Source organism: Fusarium solani (assembly GCF_023522795.1).
Source record: "Fusarium solani strain SB1 chromosome Unknown bctg00000010, whole genome shotgun sequence".
In the NCBI taxonomy this organism is placed as follows: domain Eukaryota; kingdom Fungi; phylum Ascomycota; class Sordariomycetes; order Hypocreales; family Nectriaceae; genus Fusarium; species Fusarium solani.
The window spans coordinates 1,544,156-1,564,963 of NW_027072147.1; the positions used below are offsets into that span (position 1 = coordinate 1,544,156).

Here is a 20,808-nt window from a genome sequence, read left to right on the forward strand (position 1 = left end):
GATGATGAGGAAACCCCGACGTTTCTCGGATGCACCCTCGACCCTCGTCACGCTTGGTCGTAGCCTGGGCTCGGCAAAGGGCTGCTGGAGCCTCTAGGGAACGGCGAGAGGCTGCAGGGCAGGGGGATTTGCTTTCTTCGTGGCTTGACAGAAACGAGGGTGTCAAGGATAGCTTGTAAGTGGAGGGCGGGGATGTTCAAGGTCCCATCAGGATGCGTTGCGTCGTCGTTTGGGAAAAGCAAAGAAGCAATCAATCAATGGATTCGGATGGGGGGAGTCGGAGACAAGATAAAACGCCAGCTGCCAGTAGGAAGGAGCAAGGTCAACAGCCTGTTATTAGCAAAAAGGATCAAGGGCACCAGAGCACGGCTTCATTGCTTCACCATTGGCAGCAGCTCTGCGACGGCTCTCATGATCCAGGCAGAGCCCATGCAAGCGAGGATCGACAAGCAGGCAAATCCCATTTTCGCTTCCACTTCTCGCTAGTAATTGGACGTCTTTTTTGGCTTTGGCCTTGACAAGCGGGGGATGGATGGGTGGATTGATGGATGGATGGGGATTAGCAATGACGTTGAGCACAATGACGAGACAAGACGGAATTGGCAAGGCCGATCATGGCTTGATGGAGGGGCGGCCTAAAACCGCCGATGTTACGGTAGACGACGACTGAGATTGTCGAGATCGCAACAACCCCAAATCTACACCAGAATCGAGAGCCTGCCATGCAATTGCCTTGTGATCGATGATGTGCAATACGCAACAGTGCCTCGGATCATGTACGCTGCTGTACTTTGACCTTCCCATCCCAGCATGGGGCATGCGTCTTTTACCACTCTGCATCGAGATGGACAAAGAAAAGGCGAGACCCAAGCCAAGGGCAAACAAGACGAAGGGGCCCATCTTTCGGTGAAGGCTCTCCCGCCGTATCTTTTACGACAGATCCAGCCTGCCCAGTCGCATCTGCATCTTACACCGCATCTAACCAGTCCATCCATGCAGTCGAGAGACTGGTGTCTGCATCCAGTTGTGTTGTTGGGGCAAGCAAGCACCTCCAGGGATGGAGCATGTTCAGCCGGATGGAGGCATGGCAGAGTGGTACAAGACACAAACCTTTTTGTCCGTCTCAGCAGGAGCAACAAGAGAAGCAGCAGCCAGGGTGCTCGTCAACCTACCTACCTACACATGCCTGCTCCACGGTCAACTTGCCCAATTTGACCGTCTTTCTCCGAGGCTGTTAGCTGCTTGCTTTACACCCTTGCTGCGGCGGACGTTGCCTCCTCCGTAACTCATCAACGCCTCAATGCAACCTCATCACCCAGTCCCAACGCCTTCTTCTCTGCGGGACTGAAATCCGAACCGTGATGAGAACGCGGGATGGCCTCGGCCGACGGCGCCTCACCCGTAGCACTGCGGATACTCGTGGGTAGCCGGTAGCTAGTTTCGTCCATTTCCAAGCCACATAGGCCAGCGGATGGAGGCATAATTGTCTCGTTCCTTGTCCATGGAATACAGAGGACAGACGAACGTATGTGTTGTGACCCTGAAGTTGCCAGTACGGGATCTACGGTAGCGGATGCAACAGTGACCCTGGAGTGACCCTTGACCAGTCAGGAAGACATTGCGAGCACGCCTACGCATTCCCACTCTCCAACACCATCGGCTGCTTCCCGCGACTAGAGCCGGACCTGTTCGTCCTGCCCTGGCATGATCGACGGCTAGGGTATCGGCAACCTCCTTAGCACGATGAAGACTTGGACAATGTCCACCCCGAAACGCCTCGGGGATTCAGACATGACTGCTCAGATTCGTCCAAACGGGATATCCGTGTTCCTCGAGTTGAGCAATGCGGTCATTCCGGTTGACCTTGACAAGCGGACGCGCCAAGCTGGCCCTGGTCTCGCCGTACAAGACAAGGCTAGAAGTGCTCGGGTTCGACAGAACGAGGACTCGCGTCGGCGCTGTGGCACCGGATTGGTTCAGACATCCAGTATTCTCAGTCTCCCGTCTCTGTTACTCATGAGGTCAAAGAATGAGACGAGACAAGATGGCGCAGGGCTCCATTGTTGACTGAGATCCGGGGCTGACAAGTTCAGAATTGGTGTGCTTAACGGCTCAGATATCATACCAGATCCGGATCGGACCAGATCAGATCGAGCACGCGCCCGTACGATGCTGTGATGATGTAGGTGACATTGATGCATGCCGGCAACCCTAGTCTCCTTGCTCCGCGTTCTCGAGGCTCATGGGTACTGCTTCTGCAGATGTCCTGGGCTTCCGTGCAAAAACCTGTGGAACCCTTCAGAATCCCGAGTATTGTAGCCCACAGCCTGGTTGGTAGGTCTACGAAAAGCCTTGGACAGGCTCTGCTCAGTGCTGGCTCGAGCCGTTGCGTCTGGACCTAGTCTGTATCAATACGGGCTGTCGAGTAGGCGGGGCCTTCATGGCGCGGAATGATTGTTTACCGCACTCGCTTAGGTGTGATAAGCTCGTTGGGCCTACGGTATGATAGCGATGAGATCGAGACGAGGGAGGGGGAGAGGCTGGAATCCAGAGGAGGTGATAATTAGCCCAGATCTAATTTGACATCCATCACAACCCAAGGCTGCGAGGTTATATTTACGGACAATGGCAGGCAGGTTTGTCTCTCTTTGTCTTCATTGAGGCCAATCACGGTCCTTTGCTGCAGCATTTCAACGGCAGGGGCGATTGGCCGTTGCTTTTTCGGTGGCACCTGCCCGCTAAAGCTGCCTTTCCTGGCTGGTCAAGGACTCAAGCCCGTGCAAGCTGCCTTAGTTCGCAGTGCCGGGCAATTCCCTCAGGCAGGTACGGGGTACCTAACGTTGCCCGCTAACCCGAGTACAGGCAAAGGCGGTTCTGCCTTGACCCCACTTGCCGTTGTTTCTCTGGCCCAGGCAGGCTTCATTCTCGACCACACGCGCATCGCATCGCGTCTCGGTTTTTGTCACAGGGATTCGATTTGATTTGATCTAGGGGGACCGTCATCCATTCTTTACTCTTTTCTTGGCCAGGCCCAGACGTTTACGAATCGGATCTCGACGGAGAACATCTTCCTGCGTGTTTGTTTCGGACAACGCCGCTCCAGTTTCTCCCTGGGGCGTCCAGCCATCAACTTTACCTCTTGAGCCTCTCATCTCAATCCTCCATCTCAGACAGCAGCAGCCTCCACCACACCAGCAATCAACCGCGCAGCACGCAACGCAGGGCCGTCTACCCCAGTACATGGCATATTTGCGGAACCCCATCTCTGTCCAGGAACCCAGTCGGTAACGGCTGTAGCCGTTCATCTAGCTTGGCAACATGGCCATCGCCGACGACAACGCCTTTGAGCTCCCCAAGCTACGCTCATCATTCGGCTTCGAGGTGAGTCTTGCATACTCTGTCATTTACGATTCCATAGGCTAATCAAGATGCTTTCAGAACGATACCGAGTATCTTGAAAATGACAATGTCGCAGGTGTGTTTCCCCCTTTTCCCCAACACTGGTGCAAGCCAGCCCAGTCTCGCATGCTGCTAACTCAGTGACTATTTTCCTGCAATCAGAGTTCTTTGATGTCAAGTTTTGTCCCTACCAACCCCTGGATGCGAGCCCTGTGTTTGCGGCGGTCAGCAAAAAGCATGTCAGTTATGCAAGGGCTATTACTTGCAAGATCAGCTCCTGATTTTCCTTTAGGTCGTCATCTGCAGACTCAACCAAACCTCCAACGACACCACCCCTTGCGAGGTGTTGTCGGTGATAAGAGACGACGATGTGAGTTCTCACTTGACTGTCTATGCTCACTCTTGAAGGGCCCTCGTAGCTAATAGCCACTCAGGTTGAGGCATCCGCGTGCTGCTGCACATGGACCAAAGATCCCATCACAGGGGCTCCCTATCTTTGTATCGGCGGAGTTGATGCGAAAGTAAAGATCTACGACATTCTTAGCGGAAAGCTTTACAGGGTATTTCAGGCTATTCAATGTGTGACACGACGCGTACTGACTTTGCCGGCATTAGTGCTTCACTGGCCATGGAGGTGTATGTCCATATGCCCCCCTCTCAGCTCAAGCATAAACTCGTGCATAGACTTATAACATACAGGACGTCAACGACTTGGTGACCTCGCCCGTCGACCCATCTATCATCGCTTCAGCATCAGGTGATACAAGTGTACGTGTCTGGAGTCTCGACCCAGTCCACACCAAACGCCCATGTCTTGTCATTCTCGCTGGCGAAGGTCACTCTTGGGATCTCTTGAGTCTGGTTGGTTTTTGTTAATCCCTGACGCCTTTATGCAATGCTGACCACCTATTTTCTCTTCGAATAGGCATTTCATGACACCGGTCGCTATATTCTGTCCGCTGGTCATGACCAAATCATTAATATGGTAACTGATATGCCCAACTCATGAGTCAACAAGCTAACACAGCGAAGTGGACGCTTCCCGACCTTCCTACTGAGCCTATTACTACCCCCATTCGCGTCCATTTTCCTCACTTCTCGACATCAGCGGTGCATAGTGGCATCATCGATTGGTAGGGTTGACACTGATTTATCAGTCTCACAGCTAACAAGGAACAGTGTGGCATTTTATGGCGATTGTATTTTGTCCAGAGCCTGCCACGACAACGTCATTGCGCTCTGGAGGATTGAGGGCTTTTCGTCCAAGAACCCTCCTCCGCCTCAGAGCATAGCCCCTATAGCTCAGACTACCGTTCCGACTAATTACGACGAAGCCAGCCGACTCACACGATCTGCCTTCGTGCCTACTATATCACCACAATGCCCATCCCAGTATACCATGCTGCTACAATTCCATACCCCCAATTGTGGCCCGCAGTTCTTCATGCGCTTCAAGCTACATTTCGTGCCCGGGCAGCACCCAGTCTTGGCCTTCTGCAACGCTGGCGGCAATGTCTTCTTCTGGGATCTGGAGCGGCTGATGGCATACCGGGAGTTCATGGAAGCACTGAAAGATCCTGCTCGAGACAAGAGCAAGCCCCTGCCCCATCCCAGTTGGATGAGACCTGTGACGCGTCGTAAGGCGGAAGGGAATAAATCTCGACATGGAGCCGTTGACAAGGAGGCATCGGTTGCCGGCCAAAGTGATGGGGCTAGGTCGACTGCGACTGAGGAGATTGGAGAGTATAATGCTGAGACTCTGGAAACCTGGGCATCTAGGTATAGCCAGGAAGATCCTCATGAGCCTCTCAAGGCACATAAGACCGAGTCTTCATCAGCCAACTTTGTGGGCAGACAGGCGGCGTGGAGTCCGGGAGGTGAGTGGTGTGTAGTTGTGGGCAGCTCGAACCAGGCGTTGATCCTCCAACGTTGGGCGACCAAGCCCGCGGCCAAGACCTCGGGGACGGCTCATAACACCCCGAATCTAGACCATTGAGGCGATAATTAGAGCTCCCGGATAGGGAGGCTCGAGTATAGCGGTATAGATGTATCCTCTTCAGAGTCTTCAGAGGGGTTGAGGACGGCCATTGCAGCCTCGTCTAGTTCGCCTCCATATGTTATGATCTTTTGCAGCTCATCTCTAGCCGCTTTCTGTTCCATTTGCCTTGCCCTTTGTGCCTGTTGAAACCTCGCAGCCGAGGTAGGTCCTGTAGGGAGGACCAGGTCAGCGATATAAAGTGAGGCCATGGCGCGAAGCCGAAGATAGTGTTGGTTCCTCGAGTAAGGCATGTCCTGCATCAACTCATCCATTCTCTTGGTGACGTCCTTCATGGCACCAAGTGCCTGAAGCCTGAGCTCCTCCTTTCTCTGCGCCAACCGGGCCTCTTGAGTCTCTGTGTCGTCACTACCGAAACTGCCGTCATGACCAAAGGATCCGCGGCGAGAATCTTGGTCTGCGTCCCGTGCCAGGCGTTCTAGGGCTAACATATGCTCCGTGTGCGTATTGTAGATCTCGCAGCTCAAAAGGGCGAGCCAAAAATCCAGCGCCGAGATGCTCTGCGGGTGCTTGTAGTCGTATGGGTGCTGCTGGATGAGGGTGTCGAAGTAGGCCTTGACCTTGTTCATGTTTGCTGCGCGACCCCATCTCTTTGGCAATGCCTTTTTTTCATCTTCGGGCTTGTCGTCTTCGGGGGAAGTATGCTCGCCTTGTCGCATGAGGATCTCGGCGCCGATGGCCCAGAGGCTATGGTGGCGGAGATCAACTGGTCCTCCTGAGGGTCGGAGCTGAAGAAGCACGCCATAAGCGCGCGAGGCCTTTTCTATCTCTCCCTGATCGAGAAAATGGTGGATGGACTGGAGTAGAACATCAAAGTGACCGCCACGCCTCCGCTGGGTCGTCTTCTTCTTTGCAGGTGCAGCATCCTCGTCGGCGTCCGTGTCCGGATCCTCCTCAGGCTCAGGTTCAATCTCGATACGGCCTACGGACTTGCGGTTGAGACCCCGGTGAGGAAAGTCGGGGATCTGCTGAGCCGGGTCCAAGTCTGTCTCTGAGAGGCCTGCGATGGCAAACTGGGCGACTATGCCGGGGGTGTGGCTGTGAGGGTTGATGGAGTCGTGGGGGAGATGAGACGGAAGTGAGCTAGGGAAGTCATCGTCAGGGGAAGATGCAGGTCTCTTGCGTTTGTTTGACCTGCTCTGCTGTGAGAAAGATGGTGGCTCTAGAAGAGACATTTTTTTTTCTTATGTAGTTGTAGGGTAATTGTGTTGTGAGAGGTGAAGTTGAAGAAGCCTTGAAGTTCTTCAATGTTGCCCCACCATCTCAGCTCTTGAGTTACTTGTGGACGGTATGATCTCATGGATACATTGAGGATGATAAGAATATATAACCAATTGCAGAGGGGCCAGAGTGGACGTATGAACGCAAAGGTGCTTTTACTTTGGCCGTCACATCCAATCCAGTAAATGTCATGGCATTGGAGGCAATACAATGAATGACGGGATTCGTTACGAGCTGCGTCAACATTCAAGATCAATCAGAGCTCTCAACTCATTTCTATTGACCAGACCAATAACCCAGCTCCATCACCATATGTACACAGCTCCCCCTCTACTTTTACAAAAAAAATCATCCTCTCGGCCGGTTTAGTTGGTTCGGTCAAAGTACGTCCACTGGCCCTCGACGGGCTTCTCCTCGAGGTCCTCCCAGCTGCAATTGGCAATCAGTACCGCTTCGAAACGGCGATATGGAAGCATGAGAACTTACACCTTGGTCTTCTCCATGGTCTCAATCAGCTTGAGCTCGCCCTCGGCAACCTGGATGACCTCCTCGATGAGGCCAGCGCCAATTTTGTGCTCGAGCTCCGAGATCCTATACCGCGGGAATTAATTAGCCCAATTCTATACCCCTCCAATTGCCGTGTATCTACGACGGGTAAAACGCACTGGTCAGCAGTGAGCTGGGGCTCATCCTCCCACTCAACCTGCTCGTGGTTCTCGAGGGGCTTGCGCTCCGCCCAGACGACCTGGTCCTCTCGCTCGGCCGCCGTCCGGATGCCCTCGTACTCGGGGCCCTCGTTGACCTCCCCGTTCCACTCCTCGAGCCGGATGTCGCCCTCCTCGTGCTTGCGGCCCACCACAAAGACCTTGTTTCCGATCTTGACCGTCCGGGCCTCGCTGCCGTCGACTCGGCCGCTGGCGACGCGGAACTGTGACGAGTTCTTGTTGACGAGCTCCTTGGCGCGGACCGCCCACTCCTCGTAGCCCGGGGGGACCAGCTGCTCGACGAGGGACATGCGGTGCTTGGTCACGGCCTCGACGGATTGGCGGTACATGGACGTCTCGGGGATGTTCTGGAGCTTGCTGAGGGTCGTTCCGTACAGGTACAGAAGCGTCGATCGGGGCGTGGCATGAGTCCAGAGACCCGTGAGGCCGGTGGGAGTACCAGCCTCCAGGTAGCGCGCAAACACACGAGCTGTCGGCCGCATGCTGGCGAGGTCAATTGGCAATGGCTTCGTCGTGGATTCGAGGTTGATGGAATGGTCAGAGGAAATTGAATTGACCTCATTGGACTCTAGCCCCAGCATTGCCGATCTGGCCGGCACGTGTATGGTCACGTGAGCCCCGGAGCTCCGAGTCTCGTCCGGCTACCATGCGGTTCCAGCATTTCGAGGTATTGATACCTTCAACAATTGGCATCGGATGGCATAATAATAGTCAGTAAAGGTCGTTAGACTTGGTCTATTCTAAGGGATCCAAATACTCGTGAACTGGTCAAAGTAGGCCTCACATCCAGCCTTCAAGCAATCACACATCACTGCGCGTCTTGGTCCTGGACAACTATCAAATCCCGGGACTGGTACACGAATAAGGATGAAAAAAGAAACCCTCATCTTGAGTTGGTTGATATCTCAATACCTTGGCCAAGACAATACCTGATACCTGCCAGAAATAGCAAGTAATCTCGACACAGGGAAACAAAAAATAAATAAGGAAAAGGCACAATACAAGCAGCACTTGCGGGGATCACACACAGTCCATCGCAAAATCGATCCAGCAATCCCGTCACGCAGCTGCTGAGCATCACTATCCCAAGTCACTACTCACAAGCCGGTCAAAGCTGACTTAGGAAGACTCCTCGCGGCTCTTCCGGTAAGCGGCCTGGACAGAATGTCAGCCCCTTTCAACGCATCGACATTTACTTAAAAGGCAGAGGCACGACGCACTTCTTGCTCAGTCTGCAGGCCCTCGATGACGGGGGCGAGCTCAGTCAGCACCTCGTACGCCTTCTTGTGGTATTCAATCTGAGCGGCAACGAGCTCGGCAAGGTTGCGCAGGGGCTCAGGGGTGTCAAGAACCTAGTCTGGTTAGCAAGACCACACTTCAAAGATATCATTCAGGCAACAGAACTCACATTCTTCATGACACCTACAGCCTCCTCGGTCTGGGTTACGAACTCATCCTCAGCCTTCTCAATCTCCTCCTGGGCCTCGGGGCTCAGCTCCTGCTCGTCGTGCTGCTCACCACCTTGCGCGTTGCCACCAAGCTTGAAGGTGGTGCCCTTGGCATGAGCCTTGACGGCATCCAGGGAAAGGCGGGAGTTCTCGACATTCTTGCGAGCGCGAGTAGCAAAGGTCAGGTTGGTGTTGAGGGTGGTGTTCCAGCCAGCCAGGAATCGGCTCTGAATCTGGGCGTCCTGGGCAAGACGGGCCTCACCAACACGCTCAGATGCAAGCGCATACTTCTCCAGAGCGGTCGCCAGAGGGTCCTCACCCGCACCAGTGTGGTGCTGGTGAAGCAGCTGGCTGCTAGACAAACTGGCGCGAGCGACGGCATGGCTGAAGGTCTTGGGCTGCGGCTTGGCAGTAGGGGGAGCGACGAGAGCGGCCTGGGCCTCGGCGGGGGAGGTGGCAGAGGAAAGAAGGTGGACCTTTTCGCTGACGGTGCGGCCAAGGTCCTGGAAGGTCTCCTTGATGTTAGGGGGGTAATCGTAGGCCTCGTTAGAATATTGCGAGCTATAAGCGTCGTGTCAGATAAACGCTCCCAAGGGAAGCCATGCCGGGGCAAGGACATAGAAGCAATAAACTCACGTCACAGCAAGCATCTTCTGATGAGCCTGCTTGAGGGCGTCGACACGCTTCTCGAGGTCAATGTAGTCGGGAGGGAGCTGGGTCTGTATGCCACATGTCAGGTTAGCCACAGCGGGAGCGCGATAAGGCGCAGACGGCGCAACCCACCTTGTCCTCAGCCTGACCAAGCTGCTCCTTTGTATACTGAAAGGTGCGCGACGCGAAGGGGGTGATCTGAGCCCCAAAGCTGCTATATTGACGTGGTGAGCCATGGTCGGGTGGAATTGGGACACTGGTAAAGCTTCGGGGGGAGATTGCGCAGCTCTGCTGTCATCGAGGGCGCCAGGGGAGCACCTACGAGAGGTTCTTGCCAATGTTGCCAAAGTTCTTGCTGAAATCCATCTTGGCGGTATTTCCGGATCGCTTCGAGAAAATGAATGGTCTGTCGAAATGGGATTTACGCTCGCGCTTCCGAGGTCGAGGAGGTGAATATCTGGAGGTTTGAAGGGGGAAAGGGAGGATGGTGGAAGCTGGAGAATTGGCTTTTGCGTCAGCGTAGGTACGGAGCAGGTCGAGGCAGGCAGGTACTAGATATGGGCCTGGAGCGCTGTCAGAAGCGAAATGCCCTGTCGCAGCTGCAGCAGGAGCCAGTTTTTTCCCTTTTCCAGGGGCTTGCTACCCCCCCGGGCCCCAAGGCTCCAGCCAGGACGGGCCGACGACCTACCTGCAGATCCGCAAGGTGGCCCTAGCTCTTTTGCTACAGCAAGGTACGCTGTACGGGACTCGCTCGTACCTGCCATACGAGTAACGCCTGAAGAGTCACGTGGAATTCATCCCTGGGGAGCCTAGAGTCACCAAAGGGGAAGGCATAATCAGCCACTTGATTGCCCTTGCTCATGGACAATAAGCCACCTTGATGACGAGTCACTCTTGATGAGCACGTAACGGCATCACCACTAGGTCATCTTGAGCCTAGGATCCAGGCATCTACTTAACGCTAGGTACCTAAGGCATCTACAGTACGGGCTGTAGATGAGAACCTCAATTATGAGCCAACCTGGGATCAAGGCAACCCAGCAATAATAATACAGCAATAACACAACCAAAGCTTCAGATAGAGAAAGCAGATCATCGAGGGTTGTCAAGAAAAATGCACCATTAATACTCTCGACAAGCCTTTGTCGAGACCGGCCTGCCTTTCCCTTCACGGGGGAATAGCAAAAGGAGATCTCCCTCTCTCACTATCTACAATTGCCAAGAACCAAGGAGGCCAAAAATGCTCAACTATGTCGGCCTCGAACGAGTTGTACACAACAAGCCACTGATAACCACAAATGGGCGTGAAACAATACATAAGCCGGTATACTCACGCTGTTACCCAAGAAGTATTGGCAATGGGTGTTTTCTCTTAATTCGTTATGCTTGATTCGTTATATCTGTTCAAGACCCATTTCCTATTGCTCAGCATAGGTAGGCAACATTCTGAGCCAGAAATCCATCTCTCCCTCCCTTCGTTGCTCTGTCTTTTTAGTCCCAAACCGGTATCCCCCTCCAATCAGTCCAATATGTGTTTGTTGTCCGCCCATGAAGGCTCCACACCACGACACACACTCTCATAATCTCGAAGCGTTGGGTGCCGGTGATCCAATTCTGGCGTCGTCCAGAACATTGTCCAGTTGCAACCAGACAGCTTGCTTGTACCCGTTGATCTCTCAAAGTACCACTTATTCACCGGGTTGTCCTTTCGGCTCCTCCAGCAGACGCCATCTGGGAAGCAACCCCGAACCATTGCGTTGAACACAACGTCGGCCACACCACCACTGCCTTGGCTCTTTCGTAAAACAGCAAACTTGTCCAGATACGGAACATAGCGGCCTTGTTCGTGTGCAGTTTGATCGTCCAAACCCTCCGGGCGTTCCCATGTCAAGATGGCACCACCCTCGTACTCTCCAGCGATGATGATACCAGCAATGTTCTCGTTAACCCGTTTCAAATAGTCGTCGACATCCAGTTTCCTTCCAAAAGAATCTTCGATCAAGTGAACCAGCCTGGGGAGATCGATGTCTTTGTCAGTCAGGCGAAGCCTAGGGCCTCCAGGTTCAGGTGGGCGCCATGGGTTCTCGCGGGGATTTGGGAATATCGTCAGGGGCATGCCTCGTTTAAGCAGTGTCGAACCCGTTGATACCCCAATGACTGGTGCTTTGCCAGAATTTGCCGGGGCACGTGTGATCGGGAGCGACGATGAGAAGACGGGCTTGTCCGTGAGCAGATTGTGCAGGAGGGGATTCTTCTTGCGTCGGGTTGTGACCATGCCACCAAACTCGAAAGACGGTTCATCCTCGAGCGTTGGGCTCGCTCTATTTGTAGTAGCGACCACGTTTGCCGCGGCATCAGGCGTAGTGATAAGAGCCGACGAAGTGGACGGCAGTATAGCCAAGGCATCCCTGGCTAGAGTCAAGTTCGCAGCATGCGCTTTGATTGAGGCACGGAGTGGGCTCTCTTCCGCAAGAGGTGAGCCATCTGGGCCCATTAGCTCTTTCAGGATGGATCCATATTCCTGCTCAAGGTTGATGAACCGATGCGAAGCGCCCGGTCGACCTGTCATTGGAACGGCTCCGAGCGGATCGAGGATAATGATTCTCTCGACCAAGGCAACAGTCTTAGGGTGGAGTTTCGTGCCCGTCGAGTCAACTATGCCACTGGACTGCAAACCCGCAAAGTACCTAGTGAGAGCCAGAACGACCTTGTTCGAATCGACCGGCTGAGGGGCCTGAGTCTCACTACGGCTGAGGAGTGATGGGATGACAGGCATCATACGGTGCCGAAGAATGCGGTCCATAAAGCCCTGGTCCTCTACCCGAACGTCAGCAGGCGAATTGTCCTCTGAACGCACAATGGCGTTCTTAACCAGACGTGCTCCGATGTCCCCAAACCCGTCAATGGCTTCGCAGAGGCGGAATGCTTGGTCTTGGAAAGTGAGGCGGTTCTCATCGGTGCCACAGTCGATAACCACGACACTCAAGAGGCCAAGTTTGTGTAGTTGGGACAAGGTATTTGCGACCCCACGAAGAGTCTCTGTGTCGAGCTCTTGTGGGGCACGAAGCTTCATGATGGCCACATGCAAGGGCTTTGACGGAGTAGACGATGTCTGTTGCTGCTCATCGCCCTGGAAGAACTTGGGCGCCTCGGCAAGAGACTTGGGGCTTTTGTCGGCATACTTTTGTAGATAGCCTTTGGCATCTCGCTTTGTTGGTGACACCTCTAGAACAGAGACTATGAAGTCCTGATGAACGAGTCAGTAGCAAGTCATGTAGTCACCAGGTGGTTGACATACTCGGTCAAGAACCTTCTTCTTGGCACGGGCTATGGATGCCGCCGACATGTATCGAGCGGCACCGGAGCCGAGACATGATTTCGGGCTGTTGGCTTGTGAAGCAAAGCCGCGGCACCGGGGCCGAAGGATGCTCGCGACGTGTGAAGCACCCGCGACGCGCCGTTCGGTAACTGGGCGATAATTACCGCAGCGAGAGGCCTTCTCCCATACGCGAGGCCAGCTCATGATGCTGGTGACGATGAGCAATGACGATTCCCGGGCGAGCCCGGAATAATAAGTGGACGAGGGTTGATATACAGCAGCTCCCCCGGATGACCTGCGATCAGAGCGATTAGGAGCGGCCTTGAGGGGAGTAAGATCAATGCTAGCTGCAGAGCATAGCTGGAGGGACGGCCAGGCCAATATTCTTTTTCTCAAGGGGCCGAGGAAGATGGCAGGATGCAACCCTGGGGTTCGTGAGTCAAAAAGCAAGCAGCGCGACTTACAAAGATGGACGTGAGTTGGTGGGGGTAAAGCAACTTTTTTAGTGGAGAGATGTGGCCGATAAGCCGATAAGCTCTCGGCCCTGCGCCGATGTCGCCTTGGTGATGCTGCAGAGCGTCGGTACTCTGGCAAGACTAAACCATAATAAGGGGGTTATTAGCAATTTGACAGGGGTTGAACGTGGGCTTTATACCTTCTAGACTGTCGTGGCTTTTTCAACCGAGGCGAATTGTATGTTTGGACAGTGGGCATTGCGTTAGAGTGCCCAAGTACCTATTCGAGGACTCGGCAGGCAATTGAGTCAATTCAGACGACCGGGGATGGGAGCTCCGGCTACCCCAGCTCGGCAGTTGCGTCATGCCGAGCTCCATGGCATGGGTGATGGCGACAGGTAGGAATCCATCGCTCTGGGGTGTCTCTCCGCAGCACCTCGAGCCCTTCAGCGGGCATCAATCTGCTTAGGTAAGTGGATTTGCACTGTCCTCGCTGTGCCCTTCTTCAACAGCTGATGTGATTTGTTATTCTACAATTGGGCTAAGGAGCTGGGAGTTTGAGAATGGAGTCATTCGATGCATCTAGACTATGTAAACTGGGTAATAGGTGGCTTGGCTCGGTACCGACTATGGGAAATCTAGGTACTATGATTCCATTCGAGAGCCAAAGGAATGTCTATGTTGTTGAAGGGGAAAGGCCCTTGTGCAAACAACACGTAATTGTACAGATATCACATGCTAGCAATGACATTTATAAGTTGACAATGACGTGTGAAGTCAAGCCAAAGTAACCTGCAATATTCTCACCCCGGGTTGTTCAATATCCCCAGTCTGCCGGAGATGCAAAGGTCCCCCGGCCGAGAAAATTCGCGCGAAGGAACAAACTACATGACCTTTCAACCCCCGTAACCAACAGTAGTGTGAAAGAGACCGAGAATATCCCGCTCTATCCATCTCTATCCATCTCGAAGGAGCCAACGGACAAATAGTCAATTGGTCGCGGGCCTGATACTCCTCCACTCATAGCTTGGCGATTGGAGGTATTTTGTTGAGCTACCTTCTAATTTGTGCAAGCGCTGGATCTCGCCTATGTCGGATTGGGCGGCTAAAATGCAGTATAAAAGAAAGACAGAGCTTCCTCAAGAGTGGGAGAATAGCTCTAAGAATACATCTAGGTAGTTGACTGGCTTCTAGAACCATTCGTCTCAACTCGGTCGCATAGCCTACACCGTCATCATGGCTCCTACGCTTCTATGGATTGGCCTTGGCAACATGGGGAGGGTGAGTTTGTATAGCCATGATATATAGATGGAGTGGAACTAATTAGAATCAGGGAATTAGCAAAAACATAGTCGAGAAGGGTAATCTTGACGGTCCTCTTCTCCTCTTTAACCGCTCAGCCCAGCGGGCCATCGACCACAGCAACAGTCTCCCCCAGGGTAAATCAGAAGTTGTCACATCCCTCTCTGAGGGGATCTCTCGAGCAGACGTTATCTTCTCGTGCGTCGCCAACGATGAGGCCGTCCAGGAGACGTACAAGACGATCCTCGAAGGTGATCTCAAGGGCAAGCTCTTCATCGAGAGCTCAACCATCCATCCTGAGACCACCGAGGCCCTCGCAAGGGACGTTGTGGCCAAGGGCGGCGAGTTTGTCGCCGCTCCCATCTTTGGAACTCCCGTCATGGCGGACGCGGGCCTCCTCATCGGAGTGCTCGCCGGACCCGCTGCCAGTGTCACAAAGGCCAAGGTATGGTTCAAGGGCGTTACCGCGGTGGCCGAGATCGACATGTCGGATGAACCTTACAGCAAGGCTCTAAAGCTCAAGGTCTTGGGCAACACTTTTATCCTCAGCATGGTTGAGCAGCTCGCCGAGGCGCACGTTGTGGCGGAGAAGACAGGTCTCGGCACTGACGTCCTCCACCAGTTCGTCGACTCTCTATTCGGGGGTGCGTACGCTGCGTGTAGCGCTCAGATGCTCAGCGGTGACTACCATAAGAAGGAGCCGTTGTTTGGTGTTGATCTAGCACGAAAGGATGCCAAGCATGCCCTGAGCTTGGCCAAGGATGTTGGTGCTACTCTGCACAACATAGAGATAGTTGATGCGCATCTGGCCAAGTTGAAGGGGCATGCCGGACCTTCAGTAGATATGACTGGAATATATGGAGCGGTGCGGAAGGAAGCTGGGCTTAAATATGAGAATAACTAGCAAAGGTGTTGATTCAATAGACCATTACTATACGCACCTAGACGATGCATACATCCTGACAACCTGCCAGAATGTGCAACATCTACATTGTGGGTAATTCATGTAAGCAGGCCCATGGAGCGTGTACGGTGCCCTGCCTAGTAAAAAGACATCCCCTTTATAGAGGAGGGAACTGAAATTCGTCAAGCTTGGCACGAGGGAGATGGCTTGTTGGTTCGTTGTGCGGGAAGTGTCTTGTAAGTGAAGGAGTTAAGAGTATCAAGACCACAAACGATCAGGCATAAATACCTAGGAGTCAGATAAAATAGAAACATGCCTACGCTTTAATTATTCAACCGATAGACATTAAATATTATTTAGTTTCCAGGTGATATAGCTTACACGTCTGCCACTCATCCTTGCCGTCAAGACTCTCTATCTTGCTCCAGGGTAAGTCTCACTGCCTAATTGGCTGACTCAGCTTGGACCTGCGTGTCGCTTCGCAGTGATGCAACCAATCCAGCAACAAGCTACCATCGCCGACATCGAACCTCCCGAGAAGCTCACCCCAAGCCCCCGATTTCAACGTCCGCCCCATCGCCCCAAACGAAGCTCTCCTGCCGGCGGGATCAAGCTCGACTCGACCATCTTTCGAAGAAGCGCAAACCGCAAACATGGCTCAAGGGTAAATGGCAATCCCGTTCCTCCCCCTGCTTGTCCAAGCTTGCTCCTAGGACGCGTGGATGGGTTGGCTAACAAGAGTCGCAATGCTCACAGATACGCCGTCTTTATCGGCCTCGTTGTCATCGCGGCCCTGTGTGTTGCGTCGTGGTTCCTTGCCCCCAAGGGAGAAAACCAAGTGTCAGTTCTCGTTTCGGCCGCCTTGCGATCGCCGTCGCCCTTCGACATGACATCCGGATTTGCTAACGCTGGACTACTACAGGCTCTGGCGGTCGTCGCTGATTCTCGCCATCGTGAGCTGCTACCTGATGTGGGCCATCACCTTCATGGCCCAGCTGCACCCCCTGATTGCGCCGAGACGAACCGGCATTCGCGAAGAGTACCTCGATGAATAGATACATACATACACCATGTCAGGAAGAGCTGGGCGGACGGGATTGATGGACTTGCTTGCGCGCTGAAGGGCTGATGGGATACGCCTGTAATCTTATATTGTTGTTTTACCCCCGTACAGGTATCATGTCTTTTTACAAACGGAGTTGGTCGCTTCTATTATCAAGCCGAAATGCGCTGGACAGACCCAATCCTTCTCTTGGAAGCCCATGCTGTGATCCTCTACTACCTGTGGATGAATCTCAACCAACGGATGATCCTCCACCTGCGGACGGCCCTATCCGACAGCAAGCCGACTGGCCCACTCCTTCGCGTATATCATCAGCGCCCATAATGCTCTCCCGTCCTCGGCGATGTTGCTCCCGCCTATCGAGTCCACATCGGCGAGTCCAGCAGCGTATAGGACGACACGGCCAACAACCCAGCGCGAAGCCGCGCCTGCGATGGCTAGAAGACATGCCGTAGTGTAGCCACAGTCGAGGAGGATGCGCAGTGCCTCGACATTGTTGGCCACGACGGCCCAGCCGAGTGACCTGGCGGCGGCAGGGACGTCGTATTCCCAGATGACCATGAGAATGGGGAACAGCTTGGAGTAGGAGGAGACAAGCAGGGCTGTCGAGACCGAGTTTGGCCGTGAGTACCGAGGGAGGATACCGAGTGCGTTGAGAGGTGAAAATGTGGATGAGGTGAGGAAGCGGATGCTCACATGAAACGCCGCCGTGGACAGGGCGCAGAAGACAACTATAAGGATGGCATCTCAGCACAAAGAAGATGAATAATGGAGATGGGACAACTCACGGAAGAAGAGATACTGAAAGACAATCGACTGTTGCGCGAGCTTTCCGAGGTTGCTCTCGCCTGGCGCGGCATCAGGCACCGTCTGCTTCTCGATGCGAGCCCAGGTCAAGTAGACGTCGAATAGAAGCAAAAGGATTCCCAGACGAACTATGGAAGGCTATGAGTTGACAATTAGTAAAGTTCATAAATTCAGGGCCAAAGACATACATCCAAACGATCATCATCGCTCGTCAAAGTATTATACAGTAGGTGACGATAAACCTGACATGAGTGTGTCAATGTTTGATACCAAGTAAGGGGGACAAAGGGAAACTCACCTGGGGCTTTATGAGCACCAGATCGATAAAGAGCACGACAAAGTCATGCTCGACATACTTGTCGCAGAACTGGCCGCAGTTGCGACACACAGTGAGGCGGATGTTGTGCCCGCTAGCCTTGTCCCCTGCTCCAGAGTATTGCGTCCAGAGCGTCTTGACGGGGTGTCGGCATTCGATGCAGATGGGCATCTCGGCTGCGGCTCGCCGGCAGCTGCAGCTGAGCTACTCCAACGATGAATGATAGATGCTGTGTTTATTAGGCGCCGTCTGTGGTGGGCATGATATGGCTGATGAATGAAACCAAATATCAAGCTACGTATGGGGTTTTTGTTGGTGTTGAAGCGGCCACGCAGAATAATTGGGCGAGAGGATGACGTGGGGGGGATGGATCAATCTCCATGCGCATGCACTAAGGCAAAGGACCACATACCACATGCAACCCAGCAAGCACCTCCAGATGCACCTACTTGCATTCGAATCACGAATTGACATGCTCATCTTATTGGACACCGAGATAATAGGCATGTAGTTTGTCAATGCTGTAAAATCTGCTACCTGTTTCTTGCTAGGTTGTCAAGTTGCTACAAGTTATGCAGTATCAAATATCCTGAAGAATCACGAATGCCCTCCCAACGCCTCGCAGCTTAAAGGTAGTTTAACATGGATGCAGACGCCCTCCTGTACAGACAGCCCAGTGATTAACTCGCCAGCAACTAAACGCCGTCAATCTTGATCCGACCCAAGCACTTCTACTTTGAACAACATGACTCCGTGTGTGAGACACCAGCATCGAACCAGCTGGGGTATAGTTGGCCTTGTTTAATCATCTTTGCCACCCTTGGCCCCTGATGCCACGATCCGTCCCCGGAGAGCTCCATCACCCTCACTTCGGCTGGTGGTCCCGATTGATAGTGCTTCCATCAGGCTGGTCGGTCCTCCCATCATCTGCCTGCCATCATCGCTGCCCGTATCCGTCAGCTCGATGAGATCGCCGTCTCGTTCAGGCCTGCCACGGATCCTTTCCAACTGCGTGCTCGGCTTTCGAGAGAGGGCACCCCTGAGCCAAGTCTCAACAGCTGCCGCAGCCTTATCTAACCCAATTCCCTGCTGTGTCGTTGAGTTGGTGTCATGTCCTTCCTTGGTGTGGTTTTCGACAATAGTCGCTGATTCTCCTGATTTGAATCCAAAATGCGCTGTCTCCGAGCCCATGACGGACATGGAAGGGAGACTATCCAGATTAAGCCCCGGAAGATGTTTCTTGGTCCACGTAGTAAGATAGTCCTTATCTGGTCCTGGTGCTCGCGAATTGAGGCCCATGGAGCCTACTCCTCCAGGTCGCCGCATCCACGACGGCAAAGACTCGCCTCCCTCGCTGATTGCCCGCCCAGGACTTGAAGTTATTGTTCCCGAGAACTGGGGTCTGTGACCGAGGGAGCTCTGACGACGAGACGCGGTGCCCGCGGAACCAGGGGGGTTGCTATATAAATCGAGACTTTGCCGTGGCGTCGAGAATGTTGAAATAGTTCGAATGCTCTTCTTCCGTCGAGGAGGAAAGTATCCCATTGCGTTCCGCGCAACCCGCGCAATCTCAACCGGATGCTGGAACGAGTCAATTTTGACCCAGCGAACATGTGTCCATCGCTTTTCCTCTTCGTCGGTCACTCTAGACTCCGAAGACGTCCCGTTCGTAGGCCGACTAAAGAAATCGTCATGTGTTGCCCCTGTTGCTGTACTTTCTTCAGCCGCAGGAGTTGGAGCAAGCAAGTCAACGCCCTGCGAGTTTTGCCATGAAGGCGGATCGCAAGGCCGTCCCCTGACGTCACAAGCATCAACCGGGATCATTAACCATCGGCGCATCTGTACGCTGTCTCGAGTCCAGAGACCATTGGCCTTCCTGAAGGCGTCCTCCCGGCACTGATATCTCAAGATGAGCCCGGCATAAGTGTCACTGGGCTCAACCTTGTGGATGTAGACCAAGTATTCCTGAGGTTGAGCTTGTTCGGCGGCGGACTCGTCCGAGTTGCGGCGCTTATGCTTCCCACTGGTGTCGAGTCCCCCGTTGACGCCGTCGTGACTCTCCAGCACCATGGCTCTTTTCGCAGCCTTGAGCGCAGCCTCACGCTCCTCCCGCGAACCAGCACCCACGTCGCCCAGGCCTGGCTCCTTGGGAGGCGCGGGACCCCATGCAGCGGCATTTGTCGAGTTGCTGGTGCTAGAAAAGTCCATGCCCCAGTTCCCAGGTCGAGTGCCCGCTCGATTATGGGACTGGGACCTCCTTGCCGGGCCGTCGTCGCCCGATATGAGGGACGAGGCGAACCCCTGAACAGATGCCCAGCTCTGCGTCAGAGAGTCATTGAAGAAATTTGTCAGGTTGGCAGCACTGCTGGTGCGATGGGGGCTGGCGCCGCCTCGTTCTGAAGGTAGAGGGCTCGCGGATCTGCTGTTGGCGGGGCTGAAGGCGGACAAGAGGCCGTAACTCCGCGCAGGGGAGGGCGAGGCTGCCGTGTCGTGGACGTTGTTGGGATTGCGGCCGCGGCGGGAGCGGCTCGCTCCTCGATCGTGGAGGTTGGTGGACGTGGCGGTGTCGTCGTCGCCGTCTGCCGTGCTGATAAGACGGCGGTTTCGTGGCCGGACGGAGGCGGAATCTGAAGACCGTGAAGCGGGCGCCAGGGCCGACGAAGACCTGTGCGGCGAGGGCCTCGCAGAGCGTCTCGGTTCGGTCATGATAGCCACCAACTCGGCGACGACGGAAGCTCGCGGGTCGTGTACTCGCGGCTTTGCATCAGTGCGTGGCACTCAAGGCGTCTCTCCTGTCGTCGTAGTTGTAGTCATTCAGTTCGGGGCAATGTATCAAGAAACGGCAAAGGACGTAGGAGGCGAGATGACGAGGCAGACGGAGACGGAAATGGATGGACGGCGGGACAGACGGTGGCCAGGGGGGTGCCGTTTGCTGGCGGAGACTTGAGAACGGAGGATGAGTAAGGTGCCAGAGCCAATGCTGGTGGTGGTTCAGCGCAACATCTGTTCCTGTGGCCCTCAAGAATGGATGAATGTAGGATTGAAACTGCTGCGTCGTGGCCGTTGTTCGCTGTGGCCTCAAAGGTTTGTCGTGGACACTTCGGTCGAGGTTGTATTCGAGTGGTTGTGGTCGGTCGGGACA

The 20,808-nt window shown here is 54.1% G+C and overlaps 9 protein-coding genes across 9 annotated transcripts; 3 read left to right on the plus strand and 6 right to left on the minus strand.

Moving 5' to 3' along the window:
* Positions 1-3,318: 3,318 nt before the first annotated feature.
* MRS44_014569 (uncharacterized protein) lies at positions 3,319-5,395 on the plus strand (the record flags this gene model as incomplete). Its single annotated transcript, XM_065618466.1, has 10 exons — positions 3,319-3,381; positions 3,439-3,475; positions 3,541-3,638; positions 3,692-3,769; positions 3,834-3,959; positions 4,015-4,035; positions 4,099-4,260; positions 4,325-4,384; positions 4,432-4,532; positions 4,579-5,395. 10 exons carry the CDS (start codon positions 3,319-3,321, stop codon positions 5,393-5,395), a joined length of 1,563 nt encoding a protein of 520 aa, XP_065474538.1.
* Positions 5,396-5,403: 8 nt separating this feature from the next.
* MRS44_014570 (uncharacterized protein) lies at positions 5,404-6,630 on the minus strand (the record flags this gene model as incomplete). Its single annotated transcript, XM_046284724.2, has 1 exon — positions 5,404-6,630. One exon carries the CDS (start codon positions 6,628-6,630, stop codon positions 5,404-5,406), a length of 1,227 nt encoding a protein of 408 aa, XP_046127303.1.
* A 411-nt stretch (positions 6,631-7,041) lies between these two features.
* On the minus strand, positions 7,042-7,883 carry MRS44_014571 (uncharacterized protein; the record flags this gene model as incomplete). The annotated part of the gene is made up of 3 exons (XM_046277284.2): positions 7,042-7,105; positions 7,163-7,267; positions 7,342-7,883. 3 exons carry the CDS (start codon positions 7,881-7,883, stop codon positions 7,042-7,044), a joined length of 711 nt encoding a protein of 236 aa, XP_046127302.1.
* A 637-nt stretch (positions 7,884-8,520) lies between these two features.
* On the minus strand, positions 8,521-9,866 carry MRS44_014572 (uncharacterized protein; the record flags this gene model as incomplete). Its single annotated transcript, XM_046271449.2, has 6 exons — positions 8,521-8,556; positions 8,622-8,753; positions 8,810-9,410; positions 9,486-9,568; positions 9,633-9,765; positions 9,823-9,866. The coding sequence occupies 6 exons, from the start codon at positions 9,864-9,866 to the stop codon at positions 8,521-8,523; spliced, it is 1,029 nt and encodes a 342-aa protein (XP_046127301.2).
* Positions 9,867-11,019: 1,153 nt separating this feature from the next.
* Positions 11,020-13,023, minus strand: MRS44_014573 (uncharacterized protein; the record flags this gene model as incomplete). The annotated part of the gene is made up of 2 exons (XM_046274160.2): positions 11,020-12,747; positions 12,799-13,023. 2 exons carry the CDS (start codon positions 13,021-13,023, stop codon positions 11,020-11,022), a joined length of 1,953 nt encoding a protein of 650 aa, XP_046127300.2.
* A 1,487-nt stretch (positions 13,024-14,510) lies between these two features.
* Positions 14,511-15,480, plus strand: MRS44_014574 (uncharacterized protein; the record flags this gene model as incomplete). Its single annotated transcript, XM_046284290.2, has 2 exons — positions 14,511-14,555; positions 14,608-15,480. 2 exons carry the CDS (start codon positions 14,511-14,513, stop codon positions 15,478-15,480), a joined length of 918 nt encoding a protein of 305 aa, XP_046127299.1.
* Positions 15,481-15,967: 487 nt separating this feature from the next.
* MRS44_014575 (uncharacterized protein) lies at positions 15,968-16,531 on the plus strand (the record flags this gene model as incomplete). Its single annotated transcript, XM_065618467.1, has 1 exon — positions 15,968-16,531. The coding sequence occupies one exon, from the start codon at positions 15,968-15,970 to the stop codon at positions 16,529-16,531; it is 564 nt and encodes a 187-aa protein (XP_065474539.1).
* A 279-nt stretch (positions 16,532-16,810) lies between these two features.
* Positions 16,811-17,837, minus strand: MRS44_014576 (uncharacterized protein; the record flags this gene model as incomplete). The annotated part of the gene is made up of 4 exons (XM_065618468.1): positions 16,811-17,274; positions 17,332-17,488; positions 17,539-17,592; positions 17,649-17,837. 4 exons carry the CDS (start codon positions 17,835-17,837, stop codon positions 16,811-16,813), a joined length of 864 nt encoding a protein of 287 aa, XP_065474540.1.
* A 630-nt stretch (positions 17,838-18,467) lies between these two features.
* MRS44_014577 (uncharacterized protein) lies at positions 18,468-20,372 on the minus strand (the record flags this gene model as incomplete). The annotated part of the gene is made up of 1 exon (XM_065618469.1): positions 18,468-20,372. The coding sequence occupies one exon, from the start codon at positions 20,370-20,372 to the stop codon at positions 18,468-18,470; it is 1,905 nt and encodes a 634-aa protein (XP_065474541.1).
* Between the last annotated feature and the right edge of the window lie 436 nt (positions 20,373-20,808).